The sequence below is a fragment of the Lampetra fluviatilis genome, chromosome 46, assembly GCF_964198595.1.
Source record: "Lampetra fluviatilis chromosome 46, kcLamFluv1.1, whole genome shotgun sequence".
Lineage (NCBI taxonomy): Eukaryota > Metazoa > Chordata > Hyperoartia > Petromyzontiformes > Petromyzontidae > Lampetra > Lampetra fluviatilis.
This window is the reverse complement of record NC_136320.1, coordinates 4286056-4310877: the sequence shown is the minus strand read 5'-3', so window position 1 is coordinate 4310877 and position 24822 is coordinate 4286056. Positions and strand designations below refer to the sequence as shown.

The following is a 24822-nucleotide window of genomic DNA, read 5'->3' as shown; positions in this document are numbered from 1 at the left end:
TCATGGGATCGATCTCGAACCTGATACCTGTACATTTAGAGTTTGTGTGTTCTCCATCGCTGTGGTCGTGTGGATTTTTTTTTCTGAGTAAGTGATAGGTTGTTCGCTTGACATTTATAAACGTGCATTTAGAGTATTTGGCTGCGATAAATGTGCACGTGATAAGCCACTTCATTCAGTTACCATATAGCTCAGTGGGCCTTACCTGGTAAAATAGCATTCATCTAGCAGTGGATCAATCTTGGCTGACGATGATGAATAAGGTTCATTTTTTTACTTGAAACCCCATCGGCCACACGTCAAGGTCTTACTTTCACCCGCTGTAGATGATAAAAGCCCCACTTAAAATGATTAATCTTTGTTACTTGTTCAACAAGATTACCTTGCGAACCTGTGTAAATTGTAATTGGTCTCCGTCTTGATTAGTAAGGTCCGATTCAAAATAAAGTTTTGTGATTTTTCAAGGTCATGCCTCCTGGTTTTAATCACACTTGCCTGTCCAACTGAAGCGCCTGAGAATAAAGACATTCACTCGACGTTCACTGGTTGCTCAACAGAGTTGAGAAATGCCTTGCAGTCAACACACAGTCACAGTGTAGAGGCATAGACGCAGAGAAGCAGAGATGGCATCCTGAGTGAATAGGTGAGTGGGTATTTGAGTGTGGGGTGGGCGAGGAAGTAAACGATGCCACTGCTAGTTTAAAGACCATCGCTGTATCTGCTGGTTGCTCAGTGGAGTTGAGAAATGCCTTGCGGTCGATACACAGTCGTTGTAGAGGCAGAGAAGCAGAGGAGGAGAGAGGGGATATTGAGCAAGTTGTAAATATGAATAGATTGGAACGACACGCGTTAAGCTGTTGACTGTTAAACCAAAAGTATGAGAGGAGGGTGTGGTCAAAGGAAACTGAAACTTCACTTTTCCATATGCGTAGCACCCTAATGAGTACGAGTATTATAGATATAAATTTTAACCAGCAACTCATGTGCCCCTTTGTATTTGCAAGTTACGTAATTCTGATTTTGTTTTACATGTCAAGTTGCCTAATATGATGGTTTGGTGAGATACAGCCTCGATGTGTGTCTGGCTGCGTGTCATGCAGGTGTTTCGCAAGGGACATAATGAAACATTACATAAAAAAAATGTAGTTTGCTCATGATATTCTAATAATTAATTCTACTTGTTAACGCGCCGCACCGCATGCGACCTCGCAGCCACATATTTAAGGGCCAAGACTGGAGGACATTTTCAGAATTCTGGCAACTGGCTAATGATGCTGGTTGTAGCAGTCGGAGAAAATGTACCCATTTCAGTGTGTGTGGACTGCTCTGGAGTGACTCATGCAGCCAGTTATGGCTGCAAAGTTTGGTAGTACATCATGGGACCTCCTTTGCCAGTACCAAAATATACTAATAGGGTTTTTCCCCTTTTTTCTGGCAACAAAACTGACACCTTTTGCAAGGAATCATGCTTACATTAACCACAATACTTGATTGACCACAATACTTGACGCATCATCTGGTCGAACACCATATGAGACTAGGCTCTAAAGAAAGCTGTCTCTGGTGTGGACCAATCGGTTTCAAAGACAATGCATAAATTATCAGAGTATTGATTATTGTTTGCATTTGACTGCAAGTATTGTGGTTAATGTAAGCATGATTCCTTGCAAAAGGTGTCAGTTTTGTTGCCAGAGAAAAGGGGGAAAACCCTATTAGTATATTTTGGTAGTACATGTTATGTATATCGTTCTAAAATTTCAATCACAGTTCCTATGATCACTGCTACATTGCTTTTATAGCTTTATTTTGGTGATTTCGAAAACGTTTTGTTTTAGCCATATTTGTTTGTTGTAGTACAGAGTTAGACTGATAACTTTAATCTAAATTGTCTTATGGTTGTTATTGTTTGACTTGCATCCCACTGGGATTTTTTGCACACAGCATTGATATATGGTGCTTTTTCTGGAAGACTTTGATGTTTTTTTTCTGGATTTTTCTGTTTGTGCGTAGTCACTTTAAGATGTTTCTTGTTCATGTTTTTGTTTGTTGCGGTTGCACCCGAGTCAAGAGCCGCATGGCTCACAGGGCTATACCTAATAAATGAAACTGAAAACTCTGCAACATCATACCGGTTGTGCTGCCGCCTTTATTAATTGGTTGTGTCGGGTGGTGAATGATTTTACGACGCATTTAACTTGCGCGATCTAACCCCAAATTAAATCATGAATTGGGCTGCTAAAGTCTTTACGGGGGATTTTTTGTCTTTGGTGTCGACCAGGTCCTACCCACCGCCTGCCCGCTCGTGCGTGCGCCCGCCCGCTCCAGGCCGCTGGTTCGTGGCGTCATGCCGGCGCGCTGAGCCTCGTGTATGGAGAACCCAGGTGCCACCACTGCTTCCGCGCACGCTCAGGCCATGCCCGGGGAGAGCTACCACTCCGCGGACGCACACCCACACAGCGTCTTCTTCCCTCACCTCCCTGGCCCCTGGGCTGCGCCACCCTCCCAGGTGGGTCCCCAGTCCCTCCCCTCCCTCCCTCCCTGTGCACGTGGCTTGTAACCCATCGCTGTGGGGGTTGGTGGTTCACACAATTTTTGTGAAACTCCCTTACTGTGGACATCGAGGTGCCATACCCTGGCTTGCCACGATAGTAGAAGGTGATACAGCAAAATTATGGACTTCGCCTGTTCCATCCGTATGGGATAGAGCAGTGTTCTTCACTAATTTTCAGAGGGGTGCCACTTTCGCCAATGATACATGATCAGTGTGAGGATCGCAACACCATTTGAAACCATTGGGGGTTGACAGCACGATGATGGGGGGTGTTTTCACTTTTGTGTATTGTCGGTGGCCGCACGTCAGGGGCCGCCAGTGGCCCGCGGGCCTAACAATGAAGAGCACTGGGATAGAGAGTTACCCCCTGCCACGTGTGGGTTTTCTCCAGGTGCTCCAGTTTCCTTCCACGTGTTAAACGCTTATTAATTGGCCGATAATGCCTCTATATAGAGGATTGCAGAGCTTGGAGGGGAATTTAGTGCCGGCTCACCGCCTAGCTGCTTAGCCGCTCGAAAGTGTTTTTTTCCTGCCTTTGAGTCGTTCCTTCTCTTGGAGAGTGAGCGAATACGATGCGGGTGCATTGCAACTTGAGATTATTAGTATTCATCAGTCCCGCACTTCTGATTAGCACGGTTTGGTGGCTATGTACGATGTGCGACAGACGCACAACATAAATGGCCCAGCGTGACGTGGTCCAGCGGTAGCGCATCCGCCACTTGTTCCGCAGGTTCACGGTTCGAATCCATTAGGCCACCCTGATTATTACTGCGTGCGTATAGACCGTGACACGATGTGCCGGTCTGCCTCACAGCGGATGCAAAAAATCCCCCTGACGTCGTTCGCAAGGGTAGGCCACTGCTTGCGCTGGCGTCATCGTCCACATTTGAAGAAAAATCGTCCCACAAATTACGCGCTTGGGATTATCCCCCAGCAATTATCGCTCCCTCCTAAATTATTCATTATTATAGTGTCTTCTTGTCTGTGTCTCTGCCCGTCTTTCGGGCTTGTCAGTCTGCCCGTTCGGTTTAATCCCAGAGATGTGAACGCGTTTTAATATTTAGTTTTTAAACGTTTGTTTTTGGTGCTGATACGTTTTTTTTCTTCATTGCCGGTTTAGCAGGGAAGAAAAGGCTCTTCCTCTGACGTGTGTAGACGTTTCTCGCATGGGCAGCTGTCCAGATTGAGCAACTTGAAATTCACACAAAGCATCCGTAATGTTCAATCACGTACAAGATTAAACGGTTGTAATACATTGCAGTCTTAATGAAGGTTATCAAGGAAATATATCACCTTGCATGGATTCATGAAAATAATAACGATTATAATGTTACAGCCGTTTATCCGTTCACTACTGGATGATTGCCTCCCCCCCCCCGTGCCATGCTGGTCATGGAAGTTGTTTGACCTGACTTCAGCATGCTGGTCAGTGCTGGTTAACGAAGGGAGTGCTTTAGGACCTGCTCAGATATCGCTCTTCGCTGATGTTGGTCTCGACTGGAAAACAAATTCAGATATCACGGGGCGGGGGAGGGGGGTGCCACCACCGCAGTGGCGAGATGTTGTCTGCTTCGCCTGGTATGCAGGAGGTCTTGGGTTTGATCCCCGACCCTGACGCTTGTATATTCTGAGTTTGCATGTTCTCCCCGCGGTCGCATGGATTATTCTCTGGGTTCCCCCGGTTTTTCTCTCCACGTTTAGAAACATGGCTTGAGAGTATTTGGCTGCAGTACATTTCCAAATGATAAGCCACTTTGTCGAGCTATCATTTGTGGCCAGGTCGCTTCTGAAAAAGAGCAATATAGCTCAGTGCGCCTTAGCTGGTAAAGTAAAAAAGTTTAGTTTAGTTAAAGTGCAGTGCGCTGACCACCTTACCACTGCTCCAGCCTAAGGCTCACTAGTGATGAATACGAATTAATTTTAGAATTTTAAAGAAAGTATTCGTGAAATAGTTCGGTGCTACTGTAATTCGAGCGCTCGACTCGCAAGGGTAAGATTGCGAGTTGAAATCCCAGTTGGTTTTAACCTCGACCAGTTCTGCTTCAGGCGTGGATAACTTGAAGCCTGCTTTGTGGGAAGTCGACAACAAACGATTGTCTTATGGAGGGACCGGCACCTGCCGTTGGAATGTGGAATTTCCGCCGCCACTGGCCTGGTGGTGCCGTATCAACATTTAATAAACAAACTAAAAACGTCGGGGTTTTTGACGTTCATTTTGAAATTTCCGTTGGTCATTTGCGTGCAATGTAAAGCGGCGGACTGATGGAACGCAGCGCGAGCGATGCTCACTGCTGGCGTTGTGTTGAAGGGAGCACCACATTTCGATTTAAAGCTTTCGTGACTGCAGGGATTCATCTTCTTGGTTCTTTCAGTAAAGTCACGTAGAAGGGAAGTAATAAAATAATAAAAATAAAACATAATAAAATAAAATAATTCTCACGACGTTTCGGCTACAACGCAAGCAGCCGTCTTCAGGTGAAGAATGAGACACTACCAAGCTAGGAGCTTATATATAAGCTGGGTTGGAGGTGGAAGAGCGCCTTAACAAAAATAATGTGCATATGAAGAGGAATTTAGCATATTCATGGGAAATGCGTAGGAGGTGGGCGGGGGGGTTTCAAAGTGATATTATGCCCATGCATTATGCAGGATCAGCAGCACCAAGGGAGGGTGCAGGGAGTAGCATTAACAAAGGAAAGGAATGTTAATAGTATGTAGCGGCAGTTACTAAACAACCAGGTACACACCTCCTCATTAAGGAGAAAACCACATTGAGCAGGCGAAGCAGGAGGGGAACAAACATGAACTGAATCCGTCAGACACCCCCGCTCGTACACCGGCACAACCTGTTTCTCAAAGGGTCTGCCGGTAGTTCAATGGCGGCGGTGACGCGTGGCAGTTTTGTTTTGTTTTGGCTGAATGGGATTTTTATTGTGTCGGGCGTTCTGTAAATGGACCGTTTCGCGAACGAAAAACTGAAACGAAACTATCCAAAATTAAAGGGCGCTGATAAGGCGGCGAAGGGACAGAGACTCGACATATTTCTAAGCGGCTTCAGAGTTTTACGGCGATGTACTTTTGACCCCTGACAAATAACATGAGATCTAGCTGTGGAGTAGTTAACCCTCGTCTCAAAGATTGATTTAACCATAGCACTTGTCCGGGAATGGGTCTTAATTGCAGCCCTAGTCAATGTCTTAACCATAGCTTTAATCATAGCCTTGTCTAACAATAGCCCGAGTCTTAACCATAGCCATAACTATTGCCATAGACCGAGTCTTAACAAAACCCTTAAGTCAACTATAGCCATGGCTTCAACTGTAGCCATAACCTCAACCAACCGTAGAGCCCAAGTGTTAACCATCACACTATCCCAGACTGTAGCATTAATCCTAGCTAAAGCATTTAGTATAGACCAAGCCTTAAAGCCTTTTAACTGTAGCTGTTGACCAGCCTTAGCCATAACCATGGCTTTTGCTGCAGCTCTGCTCCTTCGCCTTAATAATGATAATGAAACAATTTATAGTCTGCACATTTACGTGAAAAGGAAGACGATTTCCAGTGGCGACTTGGAGGCACAGGGCCAGACTCCGGAGTGTCATCATACGCCCAACGGAACAAACAGATGGGCCTTGACCTGTCTCTTAACAATGGTGGTGGAATTGATGATGATGTTGCTGCTCTGTGTACGTGTCGTGGGATGCGATTCCAAATGATTGGAGCAGCCACGGAGAGAGACTGCGCTCTGCAAGGACAATTTTTAGTTCGGGAGACAGTGAGCATGTTCACGGGTGAAGTCCTCAGTGTCTGGCGAGTTCACTCGGGCGTATGTGGCGGGCCTTGCTAGCCTTTCCCACAACCACAATCGTGTCCACCACCCTACATATATTTGTATGTATTTATGTTGAACTTCTTACGTAGCCAACCGTGCTAATCAGACGTAGGACAACCAATAAAAAACAGCTCTAGATGATTTAAAAGTGCATAGCTCCAGTGGCTTTCTAATATCGCAAGGAAGAGCGTTCCAGACGGCCGCAGAAGCGCATCTGAAAGTGTGCGATGCAGTGTCCGTCTTTGTTCGATGGTTAGCCAAAAGCCGCTGAGAGGATAACCAGAGTTCACATGATGGTTTATGCTCCTTGACAAGAACAGCAAGGTATTGTGGTTCATTTGTGTAACAAAAATTAGCATATTCTGAGGCGCAAATAAAATGTTTAGTTGGTTGGCCCGTGACAGCTGGATCGGAGCCGACATCCTCTTGAGCTGAGTAGGCGAGAGCTGACCACTGGGTGACACACAGCCTGCATCGAGCGCACACAATGATCGTGAAAATAATATCTTGGATGAACATGATTTATTGTGCTTGTTAACAAAAGGAGGAAGCCTGCATTTGTGTTTTTTTTCTTAATCTAAACTAAGCCAATTTCTAAACACAACTCCTCCAACAATGAGACCTTTGTACCTTGGCCGATATCAAAATTGATCCTGAAAATAGCAGCTGCAAAAGGACACGTGAAGCCACCGTGCATACGTTTGGCACAGTGGCATCAGTTAACGTGGTGTGTGCCGGGAACCTGGTGACCTGAGTTTGATTCCCGGCCGCGGCTGACGTCGGCGAAGGCTGATGTCTGAACCAGGCCTGGGAGCCCCCCAACACAACTCGAACCGGCGCTGCCCGCCGTTGTGAAGTATGGTCAAACAACTCCCAAATCCAACGTGGTGGGTGGAAGCCTTCATTCAGCAGTGGGTTGACGAAAGGCTTTAAATTAATTATTAGTTTAATGTATGTATGTCGAATTTCTTTTACAGCCAAACGGTGCAAATCGGAGGTGCGGGAATTACTCGTAGGTAATTAGTTGGGAAAGACTCAAATGAGCTTTGAATCAAATTTTTCAAACCAAGTCCTTATGTGGTAGAGCATTTAACTCGGGATCTCAATGTTGCGAGCCCAGATACCATACGATGGTCCATTTATCACCCATCATCCATCTGTGGATGATAAAATACTTGCTTTCTGGTGAGGCTTCATTCAGTGGGAGGTTGCTCTTTCTCCTCTGCTGTTCCACCACACTGCATCTCCCTTCTCCCCCGAGTTATCCATGCTGTTCACTCCCTGCCTCTGTTCAAATTCATCCACGACTTCCTCTGTTACTTTGCCCATGACTGTGCCTGTTTTTCTCTCATGTAATTTATAATAATACTAATTTATGAGACCATAATAATTTACGAGAGCGACACTATCGCTGACCCCGTGCCCATACTGGGACGTCTGTGACAAAGAGCTTCAATGCTCATCGGATTCCTCCTGCAGTCTAAATAAAGATTCTGACTCTGAAATAGACCCCCACTCACGTCTCACCGTTTCCATGCAGCATCTCGAATTACGGTTGCATTTAGTCGCTGCATGAATTGCGGATTGTTTTGTCAGTGCGTTTTCTCCGCAAGTGCGCGGCGATTACAGCTCGTTGCAGCGTTCTGACTTCGTTTAGCCAATTCCATATTGAGGATGTTTACATTTTGTGAAAGAGCCAGAGATGCTGAAGCAAACTCCTCTGTCCGAGGGGGGGGTGGGGGGGGATAGCGCTCAACTATCCGTATGGATGAGCCGGTCGTGGGGAGAGGCTCGGGTGAAAATTCCGCTGAGAGCGCTGACCCGGAACATTGAGACACCCTGGGTTCAAACCTGGGTTTCGGCCACCTGCGATTTAAACCAGATTGTCCAGTGTAGGGAGTTGAAGGTCTCCGCCTGGTCACCAATGAATGAGTGCACAACGTATCCTCATCGTCTTCAACTTGGGTTTGTTATTTAATTTGGATATTTTCAGCTTTGAGGATTTAGCACGTATGACTCCTTTCGTAAGCGTTGAATCGACGAACCAAACCTCCCTGGCTCGTCTCCTCCACAGCCTTGCTTCACGCACTCTCATCATCTTGGACTGGTTCTAACTTTCTCCAGCTGAACATCGCCAAAACCCGAGCATTGCCACAAGTTTGGGTGGCAGGGTGGCATGGTGGGTAACACTCGTGCCTCGCAGCAAGAAGGGTCTGGGTTCAATATCTGTCTCTCTGACCCCTTTTCTGCATTGAGTTTTATAAGCTCCTGTCCTGTTCTCCATGCGTTTCCTCCTCCCATAGCAAAAAAAGGTGTAACTAGTGTTGGCCAAAACATCCCAATTCTCAAAGATGACCTGCTAATTACATAAACCTTTCCCGTTCCGAGACGTTTGCAAGTTGCTGGGTGGATGTCCCGTTCACCGCTGAATCTCGGAACGCGCAAGTGGTTCAGCGTTAATGTTATTCAGATAGGCATAGCGCCGTTGTTTTTAAAGACGTGCTCACCTCTGAGAACTGTAGCGACACGACCGCATTCTACGCCAGACGCCCTCCCGCGTGGCCTTTTACTTTCGATTTCGTTCGGATGACGAACACTTTGTACGTCATTGGAATGGGAAAGGGTTAATTGTGATTACACTAAGCAACATCTCACCCTTACTGTGAGAAACTGGAAGGAAGCCCTCCCCGATAAAGGCTCACGAGGTGAAAGTCCACGCGCAGCAATCGCTCCAAATGTGCTGCGTGTGAATAAGATGCTCGTGAAGTGACTTTGGAGTGGTCCCGTGACGCCCATCTTCCGGGGTCTCTCTCTAACACTGTCGATGCTCCGTTGAGCACCGTGACAGTTTTGCATGCCTCTTCCTTCGTGCCATTATGTGACACGGACAGCCACGTTGGCTAAACATCCGAAATATTCGTTTGCCAGTCATTCAAATATAGGACCCCAGAGCGTGGGTATTTGTCACTGACAGTTCTGGCGGCCCTTCCCACTCGGTCTGTGGTTTCCCGAGCTTCAGAATCCTTCCCGAGAGTGAATGTCAAATTTGAGCGTTACAGATGATTTGAGTGAAATCCTCATGGGAAGTAAAATTGATAAATTACAGAAAAAAAACAGTAAAAAAAACAAGGCCTGACAACCATTTGTGTACAGTTGACAAGAATTGATGTTTGTTTTTCAATTTAATATTTACTTTCATTTATTCACATGTTTGAATGTTTAGAACATTTTTGGTGTGCTTATGAATATAATATACACTGGCGAATAATACTCCTATGTCATTTTTCTCTCTGCTAGAGAAGGGCGATTTCTTAAAATGTGATCTCAATACGATTTGTTCAACCGAGAGGACCGAGCGTTGTCCATCTCTTGTACACAGTACAGCTTCATTGAGTCTTGGCACGGTTTTTCAGGAGGGTCCTGCATTGTGTGTATGTTGAACTACTTTTCCACTTTACGTAGCCAACCATGCCAATCGGGGGTGCGTGAAAGGACCACAAACTGAACACAAAAAAGCAGTTCTAAAGAAATTCGTTTTTAATCGAGAATAGCAGCCAAATGTTTCAAACGCACGTTTCTAAATGTGGAAGGAAAAACCGGCGGACCCGGAGGAAAAATACCCAAGCGACCACGGGGAGATAGAGACATGCCGAACTCCAAATGTACAGCAAGCGTCCGGGGCAGGATCAAACCCATGACCTCCTGCATACCGGGCGACAGAGCTAACATCTTCTAGCCACTGTTCGGTTCGACCGCCCACCAGTTCGTGTGAACGTTGCAATTCACCCTATCTTATTTTTCATTTTTAGAGTGCTTTATCTCTATAACAAAGGTTCAAAAGCAGTAACAAAGCCATTATGTATGTCGTATATTTGAACTTGTTTCGCACCCTACATAGCCTACCATGATAATTGGGGATGCGAGGGAAGGACAACAAACTAAACACACAAAGCAATTCTCAATAAATGAGTTTTCAATTAGATTTAATAGTGCCTTGCTCCAGAAGTGGCTTCTTAATATCAGAATTATGTTTTATTTGTATTATTTTATTTCCCTTCTACGTGACTTTACCGAAAGAACCAAGAATATAGAAGAAAGAGCCTTTCAGATGGCTGCAGGAGCGCATCTGAAAGCGCGCGATTCGATAATTAGCCAAAAGCCGCTGCTGCGAGGCTGACCGGGGTTTGCGTGATGATGATTTATGCTCCTTCACGAGATCAGCAAAGTATTATTATGGCTCATTTGCGGCAAGCACTTTGCATGTGTAATGAGTGCGGCCTTACAATGTATTTATTCGGCAACCGGAATCCAACGCAGCACAGCTCCTCGGCGAGTTCAGTTCTTGCTTGGTGTGTGTCCCACACCACCATTAATAAAAACCTATACTGCTTGTGGAATGGCAACAGTGGTGGTCCTAAACATATAGAACTGCCCTCCTAACTTGGGAATGTGGAGTTTCCTTCCCTGGCTCAGGGCTGTGAACTGACACAAGCGCTGCACCATCGCTCAATTCATTTTTTAAGGCAAAATTTCTTCTTTACGAGCATAGCTCAACTTCGGCCCCATGGTCCCTCCGTGGTCATTAAATGTATTTTTTGGGGAGTTTATTGGTGGAAAGCCTTATGAGCAGGCTGGCTCCCACCATCGCGGGCATGTCGTGTCCTCTGCTGACCCATGGTTGCCAGTGGAGATGAGCACTGCCCATTTTTCTGGATGATCAGGGGGGCATCAGAGCTTTGTTTGACTTGCCCAAAGTTTATATTCACACAGATGGTGTTGTGCTCGCCCACAAAGACAAAGATCCCCCGTATAGCCTTCAACAAACTCTAGGGGCAAGTGCTTTTAGCGAGCACCTATGAAGACCGGCGGGGTGGGTTGCCAGCACCACGTCCGGTTGCCTTTGTCTCTCCAGTGGCCGTATTTACACATCGCACTAGGCACTAATTTCATGTTGAGTCGATCTAGGGGGAGGCCCAGGACCGGTTCAGATAACTTTCATTGGTGTTGGCCGTGAGCGGAAATCGAACTTGGGTCGCCGGGTTCGTGGCGTGGCAACTGTTGCACTACCGCTCCCACTCCCCACACGCACATCTACTTTTGTACCAAGTGTGATCTGAGCTCACCACGGTTCGTGCCTTCTTGCTGCTGCCTCTGCCGCCTGTGCTGTCACAGATCGTGTGGATACAGCAGACTGAGGAAGCAGCCGCCTACCCCGTCTGCCAAGACTCGCAGGGCCTTTCACCAGGCATGCTGCCGCCATTCGCCATCAACAGGTAATGCAGCCGCCACAACGTCTTCTCGTGCCTTTCTATAGTGGGGCACCGTGGTGGCGAGATGTTAACTACTTCTTCTAGTATACAGGAGTTTGTGCGTTCGATCCCGACCCTGACGCCTGTATATTTAGAGTTTGCGTGTCTCTCCCCATGGTCGTGTGGATTTTTCTCGGGCTCTTTCGGGTTTTCCCTCTACATTTAGAATCAACATGCATTTAGAGTATTTGGCCACGATGAATGTCCACGTGAGAAGCCACTTCATTAAGCTGTCATTTTTGACAGCCAAGTCGCTTTTTAAAAATAAATATAGAGCTCAGTGGGCCTTAACCTGGTAAAATAAAAATGGTTTATAGTTGTGAAGTACCGTTGATGACTCTTGGACACCGTTGGTGAGGCACACGTATTTATTCCGTACAAGTAGTCACAACTGTAGACATACAATACTAGAGGGGGTATCGGCCCCCTCACCCGGATAGCTGGGGATACTCTGCTAGCTACCCCTGACCTACCTCCTAGTCCTCCACTAACGGGCGAGGGGAGGCTTCCTGGCCCGACACTGGTCAGTCGGGCTACGGTACCCGGAGTCCCAGAGTACTATCTCTGGTTCACGGGACCACGCCGCTGGCTCGGTCCTGCGCGGCCCTGACAAGGGCGGCGTCCCAGGGGAGTCCAGGGCTCTAGCTAGACGATCTTCGGTCTTCCCTCCTTAGCTAATACTGAGCCCCGAGCTCTCCGGCTCATCCTCATTTATACCCCCCGGAGGATCACAACTCCGGGCAACCCCCCAGGCTGCCCGTTGCGGACGTCGTTGCGGGCACCTCCCCGTGCACTCACGGAGCCCCACCCACTGTGCTTGTTTCCCGTGTGATCCTATGCATACAGCCCTACACATACAGCCCCTCCGTAACAGCCCTACAGTTGTATAGTTTTTATCATCATCATCTTCACCAATCCCACTGCTGGATGAAGGCCTCCTCCCCAAGCATTCGCCACCTGATATGATCCCCCCTCCCCCGTTGAACGACGTACCAAGAGGCGGCTCGAGACGGTCCCCAAGGGGCGAGGGTGGTGGTCCCGATATGTCAAGCCTGCCAAATAGGGCCCTACATGAATAATAATACAAAATAATGAACCAAACACTCAATGTACTTTCCCTGGTAAATATTAATAAAATACAAATTTCCGGGGTCTCAAGTGGGGGGCAGTTGGCCCCATTCATCGTCCACCCCTTCCCTCTGCGCATCTGCCACCGACACAGCCATGGAGGGTTATCCCAATTGTATTTTTTTTCCCTTTCCATCAAAAAATATACAGCAGAAATTCCATTGGGAAACTGGGCAGTTCATTCAAACCGCATGCTCGATCATTCACAAACGGTTCACTTAATGTTAAAAATGTGCCTTTCATTCGAATAATTTAGCACATTTTCTCTTTGAGCCAACCCTGCCGCCTATTGAATAAATTGCTCCGCGGGTTAAAATAAATCGCGCTGCCCTTGAATCAATCACGCGCCGTTCCGACGAGTTTGACGGCGTTATAACGAATCGTGGGCATTGTACGAACGTTAACCCCTATTAAGATTTGCTTAAGTAAGTGTAGTTTTCATGAATGTACGATAGGATATCCCTATGAACATTGTCCCTCTGCACATTCTAATTTATGTAGACGAATGTGGTCACGTGCTGTATACGTATATTATACGTTGAACTTCCGCTCCGTATGTAGCCAACCGTGCTAATCTGAGGTGCGTAGGGAGAGGCGAAGGGTATGGGATGAGAAGAAAGGATCGGAAATAAGGGGATAGATGGAAAAAAAAGAGAGATGGGAACAAAGGGTCAGGAGGGATGAGGATCGGGAGGAAGAGGAGAGGAAAAAAAGGCCTTGACGCTGCTGGACGGAGGAGCGGCGTTTGTTTTCACAGTGGGCGGAGAGAAGGGGGGGGGGGTGGCCACACAGAAGTCACACGTGAACAACCGGAGCTTCTGGAGAGTGTTGGGAAATGTCATTGGTTACAATTGGCATTCGGGCTCGCCACGTGCTTTTTCGGAGCTGCCGTTATCCCGTGTTGTTCGCCACGATGTCTGACGTTTCATTCCACCTGCTGGGAGCTGCATACCCGATGCCCACCACCTCCTCCTCCTCCAGGTGTGACATTCACTTCGCTGAAGAAGTTCCCAGTATGTGGAGCGAAACATCGCATGTAATGCCGAATCATAAACGGCACGGCCCCCCCGAACACTTTGAAGAGCTCCGCAGCGCGACCGCAAAACTGTAACGCAATGGCCCTGTAAATTCTTTCCACGATTACGGATGGTGGGAGGAGCGGTGGGGTTTAGGGCGTGTGAGTAAGGCCTGGTCACTGCTTTCCAGGGTTTAGACACAAATCTGCTACCAGGTGTAATAAAGGCAAAGATGCCCCAAGTCCTTTGAGGCTCAATGGGGCAAGTGCTGTGTGCGAATGACACCTGTGAAGACCGGCACGGCACATGATGTGGTGTCGGCAGCACCGTGGCGCCGATGCTCACCAGGTACTCACTCAAGGCCGAGTAGACCTAGCGGAGGTTCACGGCAAGGTCTGATGGCACTTGCCCCTGAAGCCGGCCTCTGAGACCCAGCTTGGTGTCATGGTTAGTCGGCCTCCGAATTGAACGCGTTGTCATTGGAAACGGTCAAATTGATAACGAAAAGCAACATCGCTGCGCCTCTTTGAGAATTTTCAGTTCGTTCGCATTACCCGCCGTTACGTGGATCAGAGGTGCGCACGGTGGACAGGAGGGAGAAAACGTGACAGATTGTACATGTTATTTTGACCGTTGGGAAGGACTCTATGTCGCTAGAAGGGATGGTAACCGATGGGCGGGACCGGTGACATTGGCAGCCTTTGGAGGGGTCGTCGCCAGGAGCATGCCCACCGTGAACTTAGAGTGATGGATTGTGGCATGACGGGACCAACATCAGATGTGAAGGCCCTCATCCAGCAGTGGATAGAGCAACGTGGCGACGGTGAAGATAAATGCATGCTAATACGTCCAAACGTAGATCGTGCACAAACACGCATCCAAACGAAGAACGCGAACATATGTGCGCAGTCACGCACACACGCATCCAAATATGCGTAAATAATATGCATCCCCACGCATACACGTATGTACGTGTAGTCATGCATGTTATATAGACACAGTAACGCATTCCATAGAGTACACGTAGATGATCTTTATTTAGTGACCGACGTAAATCTGACTTTGTTCGAGAATCAGGAATTTTAGCACAATTATAATTGAGTCTATGCTTACAAATAGAAACATCTGAAAAACGTAATTTTCATATTTTTTTCAAAGTAAATTATTGCTCGGACACCAATTTGTTTATCACCAATATCGCAAGGTGATGCTGAAACTCGACGGTACTGTACTCCCAATCTCACGTTAAATACGAATAATAACACAGCCTACATCAACGGTGCATCAAGTAATGTTCTTTCTGTGGAGTTCGATGCATAAGCCAATGGAGAGTGGGCAGAGTTCGCGACAGGTTACAAACTCTTAACCTTTGCAAACGTAATCAAACAACAACAACCGCCATTCGGCACTAAGTGGCGGTGACGTCACCACGACGCTTGTGCCAGGCTATGTGCACCTTGAGGCCACGTGTTGTGTCGAACGCCCGCTGGCAGGAGGTCACGGGGCAGACCCAGGTGCCACGACTGACAAACTTACACACGAATGAATATGAATACTGAAAGTACAAATGTGATGAATACAGTGCTTAGATGACAGAATCAAAGTGTCTTTATTTAGACTTCAGAAGGAATCCGATGCTCTATGAAGCTCTTTTTCACACGAAGTCCAGTAGGGGCACGGGGTCCAAAAGTTACAACGACGATGATGAAATGTGTTGAGCTCTCGTGAGCTCAACTAAAGCCGGAACCACAGGTGAGGGCGTGGTGTGGCCACCACCACACCCAGTCACGCCACACATTCTGACACAAAGACAGCTCCCCCCATGGAGCCTTGAAACATCGTGTTGGGGCAAGGGCTCGTTGTGAGCACCTCATGAAGGGCGGCACTGCATTGGAGGGGGTGGCTGGCCAGCATCAAGCCCGGCCGCCTTTGGCTCCCCAGTGCTGATGTTTACACACTGTATCAGGTAGTCATTTAAGGCTGAGTCGACCTAGGGGAGGTCCAGGGGTGGTTAAAATAATCGCCACTGTTAATGGTCGCGAACGCGAATCGAACTCGTGTTGCCGGATTCGTAACGCAGTGCACGCACGCACTCGCGCAAAACCAGCGTACACACATTTACATGTCTACGCATGCACGGACACAAACACCACCATACTTCCATGATTATTTAATTGCCCGGTTGTATATCCACTGCTGAATGAAGGCCTCCCAACACAGTGTACACATACAGACGTACACACAACACAAACACACACTTAGCACCTCGAAACACAAGCCGCACAGACGATAAACATCCACACATATGCGAACATTCTTCACATGCCAACACACCAGTGTGCACACATGCAAAAACAAAGACCCCTGTGTAGCCTACACAGACTGCTTGGGCAAGTGCTGTTCGCGAGTACCAATTTAGGTTCGCACATTTACACGACGGCGTGGGTTTGTTAACACAATGCCCGGCCGCCTTTGTCTCCCCCGTGCTGACGTTTACCCACTGGACCAGGTTAGTCATTTAGAGCTAAGTTGGCCTCGAGGAGTCCCAGGACCAGTTATGATATCGCTCACCACTTCCGTATATGTACATAGGCAAAGACAAAGATACCCTCCTATATATCGCCTTCACAGTCTATTGGTGCAAGTGCTGCTTGCGAGCACCGATGAAGGCCAACACGGCACACGAGGAGGTGGGTGGCCAACACCACGTTCCAAGCTGCCATTGTCTCCCCAGTGCTGATGGTAAAGACCGATCTCGGTACTTATTTAAAGCTGAGTAAGTCGAGGGGAGGTTTTAGGAGCTGTTCAAGTATTCCCAGTGAGCGTGAATCGAACTCGGGGTCGCCGGGTTTGCGGCGCAGTCCGCTTGCCACTTCGCTGCCGCTCCCCCACAATCCAGTCTACGTAGAACAAACGCACATAATGCCAAGATCTGTCGGAACGTCTGTTTCATCGCGGATTTCGGCCTAAATTCGCATGGTGGTGGTGACGCCCGCTCCCCTTTTGCCCCCGCCGAGAGAGTTGTATCTCCTGTCTTGCGACGCTTATTTGCATGTGCAGGTTTCCCCCTTGGCGTGAAAACTTTGCTTTCATTTCCACTTTTGCGCTGACGTCGTTCGTCGTCGTCGGACTCTGCGATGCGGGTGGTGGTGGAGGGGGGGGGGCGGGGAGTTTAATTTGGCCCCGCAAACTCATTGCTGTCCTCGGCTACTTCCTCATGCAGGTAAGTGCGCTCGCGAGTCTCTGAACCGCTCTCCTCGTTTAAAACTTCACGGATTTACTCGGCTCTGACCAAGTGGATTGTTAGTAGCTCTGCTGCATCTTTTAGTGTTGATTAAATCAAAGGCAAGTTAATGGCTGAGATCTGGATTGAAAGCTAATTTTTTTAGAACAGCTGTTTGCGTTTAGTCTGTTGTCGCACCGCCCCGCACCTCTGATTGGCACGGTTGGCTATGTACTGTGCAAAAGAAGTTCAACATTCGTACACACTTGTAGGCAAGGTGGAGTTTTGTTTAACGTGTAGCAGCGGACTGCACGGCGTTCTTCAAGTGGGGTTTTGACTTGGTGTGTCTGTGTCGTTGTCGAGTGTCACCCTCTCTCTCAGTTGTATCGTTTTTCTTTTCTTCCCCCCCCTCTGGGTATTATTCTACACCTCCGATTTAGCACGGTTGGATACATACGGTGCGACAGAAATTCTACGTACGTACATATTCTGCTCTCATCCCGTGTTCACAATACTGCCGGACGGGAATTGGCCAAACGTTGCAAAATGCAGCGAGAAACCTCGTGAAGAAAAGCGACTTTCAGTGTCTCGGTGTTCCATTCTTGCGTGCTTGGCGCTATCCGTTTACAGACACCCCACTGATTTCTGACACTCACTCCTGACTTTTTTTTCTTTCTTTCTCTCCCTTCCCAAACTGCCCATTTGTGACGACTCTGAAAGTGAGTGACGCTTCCGTCTCTTCCGGAGGGAGGGCGAGAGAGAGGGGGGGTGTTAAAAGCTTGAATGCGGTCATTGAGGTTGGTGGGAGATGTGTGCGAAGGCTTTTAAGAATACATATTTTTTTCTGTAATGTTAAAATCCTCTGATTAGCACAGTTGGCTACGTACGTCGCGAAAGAAATTCAGCATGCGTACGTACTGTTACACTGCTGCGCCATTGAGGTGAAGCGTCGAATGAAGTTGGTCCAACTCTCGCTGTACGCCAAACCCAGCGACCCAGAGTTCAATTGACGGCCACGGCTGGCGTGCGCGGCGAGTGATGGTGGAAGTGATCGCCTGCCCACTTCACCGACCCGCACTGACGGCGAGCGGTGGCGGAGTCTGGGCCCAACAAAACCTCCACGATCAACGCGGCCTAGGGTGGGCCTTTCATCCAGCAGTGGATTGACAAAGGGCTGTACGTTAATATAATTGTGTGTCTTAGTCCTGCGCTGTAATACAACATTTTGAACAAGTGATTTTGGTGACGCTGCGTTGGCAGTGGTGCATGAGAGCAATTAACAAAAAAAACTGAACACTCGTCAATAACCCTGCGCATGTACCGTTATTTCGGCTGCCACGCCGGGAGATGTACGCATGTGTGTTGAAGTTCTTTCGCACCGTACGTAGCCAACCGTGCTAATCGGAGGTGTGGGGGGGGGGGGAGGACAAGAAGCTAAAGGCAAAGCAATTCTAAAGAAATTCGTTTTCAATCTAGATTTAAAAGTGCATAGCTCCGGTGGCTTCTTAATATTGTCGACAACCGCAAGCGATCCACTGTTAGATGAAGACCCGCCGCGAAGAGTGTTTTGCTTCATCCCTCGAACTGGGCGTAAATCGATTGAAATAAATTTTTACGGTCGGGATTGATCCATCAAACGCGCGCGGTGTCAGAATCGAACGCGATTCGCTCAAACGATATGATGACATGACAATGGTATCGTCCTCATCCGCATCGTCGTCAGTCCACTGCCGCATGAACGTCTTGCCAGGCCGTCTCTTTCACACGGCCCACACTCCTTGGGACCGCATCGCTCCACCTCCACGGTGGACGTACTCTCAGGCGACAAATATGTGGCCCGATTAAAATGATGACAGGAAAGGTACCCTAAGCAGAACCTCGGTAACATCCATCGTTATCGCTTGAAGGCCACGCAAGCCCTTTTGAACCCATGCGCTTAATCTTCATGCGAATTCAACCCCGATGAAGCCTGGAGAGCTGCACGGAGTTGAAAAGAACTCGCAAACAAACTCCTTGTGAAGCACCCAACGCAGAAGGTCCCTGCGTTTGATCTTCCGCGAAGATCATGGTCCACCCTGCATCGCATCTGCACAAACCATGGCAGTAGTCGCGGATTCCTGATGCACAAATGGAAAATTAAAAACTCTCACTGTGCGACTGTGATCATCCAGACCATACAACATGTAATGGCGCGATGCCCCGATCCACAAATACGAAGGAGACATTGTCACAGCGACACACTCCACTACTGCTCCTGACGTGGTTGTTTGGCTTGACCACCCTGAATGTGAAATTGTGGTTGTTGCTTTGCATCGACATCAGCAGCCGTACAAAAGAAGAAGATTTATAAAGAATCATCGAAGTAGTTAACTTAATAACATGTGCCAGGGGGTCGACTTTATAGGTAGGGTGAGAGAACAGAACTTTCATAATAACGAAACTTAAAATTTTATTATTTTATTATTTCCCTTCTACGTGACTTTACCGAAAGAACCAAGAATATGAATCCCTGCAGTCACGAAAGCTTTAAATAAAAAAATAAAAAAACTGCTAAATGCTTTTTCTGGCCTCTGAATGCAGCAGGTGCGATTGTAGGACGCTTGGAATTTCATGGCAGGATAGATAGGGTTACCAGCCTGTAAACAGGAAGCGGAGGTTGCCATGGGTGGGACACGTGTGCAGGATGGAGGAGGAGGGCAGCTTTCCCGAGACGGGCATTGGTGTGACACCCCAGGGCACGGAGACAAAACCGACTGAAACCCAGTTGGTGGTGAGATTGTTAAGACCAGGCCTTGGAGGTCTGCTGTCGACTGTGCAGCAGCTTTTTACATAATTTCGTGCCCATTCTAACGAGCGAGTCTGATCATCAACAACGATCATTTGTGGGGGTGCGTGTGCGACGCGAGCGATGCGGTGTGGGGGTGCAGTGCGTTGTGTATCCTGAAAGTACGGTACTCTTACAGCGCACGGCTGTGTGCACACTGCGGTTAAACAGTCCCTCTGGCTCTGCAGCCCCGGTAGCGTCTGTCTGCGGTAAAGGATAAAAGTGCAGCCCTGCAATTACTTGCTCGCACCGCAGCGCGCGGGATGGTCCTCCGCTGTAGAGAGATTTATGTAAGGAGCCCCTCTAAGAAGGTACGTGGCCTAGTCTTCCACGCTGGACAGACTTTTTGGATGCAGTGGTAGTAGCCACGCTTGCCGCTCGACCTGTTCATGCAACAGTGTTGCAACTGTCGATGCTGAGAGATCGGAACTCGGGGAAAGGGAGCTGCGCATTTAAGCTAAAATCTGCAATCGAGGATGTTTTAATTGGTTTTACTATATATAAATAGTGATCTTGACTTAAGGCTTTCGTGACTGCTGGAATTCATATTCTTGGGTCGTTCGGTAAAGTCGTGTGGATAGTGTTCTTTGAACTTTACCGAAAGACCCAAGAATATGTAAATAGTGATTATATGAATCTCATTTAAAGCTTAAATAGATAAAGGTGCAGACCTGCAATTACTTGGCTCGTTCCACCGCTGATGAAAGGGTCAAGAACTTCCTGCAGCAGAACTCGACGTCTTGGAGGAGGAGGAGCACCTACAATTTTCCCCACCGCATGCGACCTGCCGGTTGACTAACCGACTTGGACCCATTTATTCTGTTGGGTGGACAGAGGCGGTGTGGTGGAGGATTTCAGAACCTTGCACCGTTGTTTTGGCTGCCACGCCGGGAGATGTACGTGTGTATGGTGAAGTTATTTAGCACCGTACGTAGCCAACCGTGCTGATCGAGGTGTGGGGGGAGGACAACGAGCTAAACACAAAAAGCAACGCTTAAATAAATTAGTTTTCAATCTAGATTGAAAAGTGTATAGCTCCGGTGGCTTCTTAATATCCGAAGAAAGAGCGTTCCAGACAGGCCGCAGATGGAGTTGACTGGCGACCTCTGGATTTCCATTGTCCAGTGTGCGTTGACAACCGTTACACCCGACTGTAGTCCTTGATCACAAACGACTTTATTCATATTGTGTTAAAATGAGGTCTGTAAATGACGAGAAACCACATCGCATGTTGCTGGCGTGAAAACACGTATAGATTTCATAGCACACGGAGACGTGCATTGCGTGTACAAGTCCTCGGCCTCATGCTGCGTTTTCTCGTCGTACACAGATTTGAATGATCGTTGCCTTGAGGCAAGTGCTAATGGGGGGGGGGGGGGTCCCCATTGCGTAAAGGTTACAGCCCTATCCACATATGCGGCTCCCAGAGGTACATGCCAGCAGCTCACATTGTCGACTGTACTGTACTGATGAGTTCTAAATGAGGACGAATCTGATGCTTGGTCGCTCCTTTGTCTCATCGCTGCCTGTAGGGATTGGCCATATGATCTCAACTCTTGAGTCCGTGCTCGAAATGACAGAAGAACCACACACGTGCAGTTCTTCAGAGTTGGTTCGAATAAGGCTTTTTTGTACATGCATTGCATATGGTTGTGAGTTGTAAAATCCATTTGTTTATTGCCTGTGCAATAGTGTTAGCGACAAGTGTTTGAAGTCCTGTTTGCTTAAAGTGTTGCCTTAGCGCCCTGTGAATGAGATTAGATTTTATGTCCCAATTTTGATACAATTCTGTGGCGTTGCGTTAAGTAACGGCCATGAAATGCGTTACTGCAGGGCTGAATACGGTAGTTTTTCATCATATTTGGGACCCATCAGACGGTTCGTCAGCATTGAGTTTTTGGCAAGTCTAAATCTAATGTTGATGAGATGCCAAATGTCTAAATGGTCCACAGTTTGCTTGCGGTTAAAACCAGTGCTGCGGAAAAGTTTTACCCTCGGAAGGACGAATGGCCGATGGGATGGGTAAATTATACTCGTATGCGTGTTATTGTTAAATGAAATAATACATTTTGGAAGGAGGCCTGATAATAATATATGGCATTTCAGTCAGTGTTATTTAAATTAGCCTATCTCAACTGACACGTGACAGTCCTCCTTTATGCTCCGTAAAGTTTGGCTTTCTGCGTGCCAATCATCGTATATACACAATACGTACGATACAGCGCCAGACTCTGTCAGACTAATGCATTGTTACGTATATTGAAGTCGGTTTCCACGGCTCAATGTTTGAGAAATGCTCTTAAAAGCTGCTCGCTCTGCACAGGCGTGGCAAGCGCCGCTCCTCGCGCCACCGCGACTTTTCGCCTCCCACGTCGGAGGTATTTCAAGAAGATTTTTTACGGCGACGTAATGAGGATATTGTGCGGTCTTCGGTAACCAGACTGTGATCTCATTACACTTGAAGCTGCTTTATTGGGCGCCACGGTGGCTAGGAGATGTTAACTCCCTCGCATGGTATGCAGGAGCGCGTGGGTTCAATCCCAATCGCGACCCTGACGCCTGTGTGTGTGGAGTTTGCACGTTCTCCCTGTGGTCGTGTCGATTTTTCCCCGGGTCTTCTGGTATTTCCCTCCACATTTAGACACATGCATTTGGAATATTTGGCTGCTATAATTTTCCACGTGATGACGTCATTTTGTAGAGCTATCATTTGTGGCCAGGTCACTTCTGAAAAAGAGCTATATAGTTCAGTCGGCCTTACCTGGTCACATAACAATAGTTGAGTTTTTAGTTGAGTTTTATCTACACGCGGCTAAAACCCAGATGGAAAGCCGGGACCACACTGTTTCTGTACCATTGCCTATGATATTGCCATCATGAGCAGCCTAAACCACCTGGATACCACTTCATAAAGATTACGTGCGACCACAGGTCGATATTTAAAAGGCAACAGGACGAGAGTGGCTCTGATGTTGGGCACAAGATACGGAAGATAAGGCAATGGCATGCATCTCAGTGTTGGTAGCAGAAATCCCCGTTTTTTAAAATGTTTTCCAGACCGGGTCGAGAGCGTTAATTCATGACCTCTGTCCGGCTGTCTGCGTCTGTCTGTAGGGGCGGAGGAGGTGGTGATCACGATAACAATCCTACACATGGTCCCATGTAAAAGGAATGTATGCTATGTGTAAAATTGTGTTGCTAGTGGAGACTTACCCTAGGGAAATTCCAGGCACATTGGTTATCCAAAATCCTGACCATGAACAAAAAAAATGTAAAATAGCGCTCGTTGGGGTAAGACTGCTCGGCCAGTGCGATTTTATGTTGAGATGACGTGATGCACGCACGCCCGTCATGACACCGTCGTGCGTCACGTGACTTCGCGACGTCACGTGCTCGTCCGCACCGCTGATGGCGTTGTTACATTCGGCCTCGTTATTGCTGCCAATTTAAAAACATCCGAGGCCATAAAAATGTGGATGAGTTTGAGCTCCGTCCTGTTTCCTTTTTAAGCACAGAGCCGGTTTGAATTCGACAAAACCTTACTACTGCGAGCAACTGGAAACCCCAAATCATCATCATTGCCGCCGCAATTGATCGTCGTCAATCATCAACAATCATCGTAAAGCAGCAAGGCGTTATTTGATCATCTTATAAGTCAGTGCTGATAACGGTGTAGTTACAGTTTGTATTTGCGGAGTGTCGACGCCGTACAGTAGTCTGTGACTGGGGGGGTGGGGGCGCAGTGTTATTTGGTGAAGGATGGAGGAGAGGTCGGGGCTGTGCTGCATCAGCTGTCCCCAGTTGACCTCTTAGATCAAAGGAACGCAGCCTTGCTCGGTCTCCCCAGTGGGGCAGCGAGAACACGTAGGTGGCAGGAGAGCTTTGCTCTGTATAGCACCTTGCCTGTGGAATGGATGAGCTGCCACGATCTGTACGGGGGAGGCTGCCTTTGTTGCTGTTTTGAAGTCGGATTGAGAACATATTTTCGTAAACGCCGTAAGCGTTCGCACTCTCGTCAATTCTGCTCCTCGAATAATGTTACGGGGCGGAACAGTGCGCCTTCACGGTTTAATACATTCACAGACGTTCGCGCGCGATTGACCAGGGCGGTCGCTGGGCTCGAACCGCGAACCTCTGCAGCAAGCGGCGTTCGCACTCTGCCGCTAGGCCGTGGCGAAACAACCTTGCATCTGATGCCGGGTTTGGTTGGGATCCGGCGGAAGGATTCGATGATTGGCAGTGTAGTTTCAAAGCTTGGCAGCATCGACAGCGATAAATAAACATTCTGATTCTGATTGTGGAGAGGTGTTTATTTATCGGCCCATGCTCGTAAAACGCGCCTCCGCTAACCTCGCCACCGCTCAAGCTTCGGTCGGAATGCGAGTGCAAAACTCGCAGGAGTTTGCTGCCACACCCCAGCTGAAGACGTTTCGCCCGTTCCTCTTGTGCGTGGGAGGAGGGTCGTGGCCGGGGGGGGGGTTGCTGCTTCTCGGCAAGAGCAGGAGCAGGAAGTAAGACATCTGTAGCCACGATGGGGGAAGGGGGTCGCCAAGGAGTGGCGATGGCAGCGTGTCACGTGACTCTGCCGGGGTGGTCAAAGGTCACGGTGTGTACGGGGAAATTCTCAGATACAAGACCCTGTTCGTTGTCATGGCCATTGCTCGCGGAAAGAGCATGGGGCGGGGGGATGGGGAGGAATAATAAAACACCAACGCGCGATCCCTTTAAAACGAAAGCTCACTTAAAGTTTTTCTTCCAGATTTTAATTTAGATAAAAGTGCCGAGACCTTTCATTCGTCACGGGGGGGGGGGGGGGAGCAGTATCTCCCCCCCTCTCTGCCCTCCGTTTTGGATGTTGGCAGAGTGAGTACTGGGTTTAAAAACAATGGGGGGGGGGGGGTGATGCTGAACGGTTGGCGCATGTGGAATCTCTTTTACA

The 24822-nt window shown here is 48.1% G+C and overlaps 1 protein-coding gene across 5 annotated transcripts in view; it reads left to right on the top strand.

Annotated features, from left to right (window-relative positions):
- LOC144947683 (protein strawberry notch homolog 1-like) overlaps nucleotides 1-24822 on the top strand; it is a 117225-nt gene that overhangs the window by 24244 nt on the left and 68159 nt on the right. For all 5 annotated transcript variants that reach the window (XM_078876959.1, XM_078876958.1, XM_078876957.1 and 2 more), the window contains exons 2-3: nucleotides 2279-2506; nucleotides 11556-11656. In XM_078876959.1, coding sequence (XP_078733085.1) covers nucleotides 2369-2506; nucleotides 11556-11656 — 239 coding nt within the window. In that variant the 5' untranslated portion in view covers nucleotides 2279-2368. The remainder of the gene's footprint in view (nucleotides 1-2278; nucleotides 2507-11555; nucleotides 11657-24822) is intronic.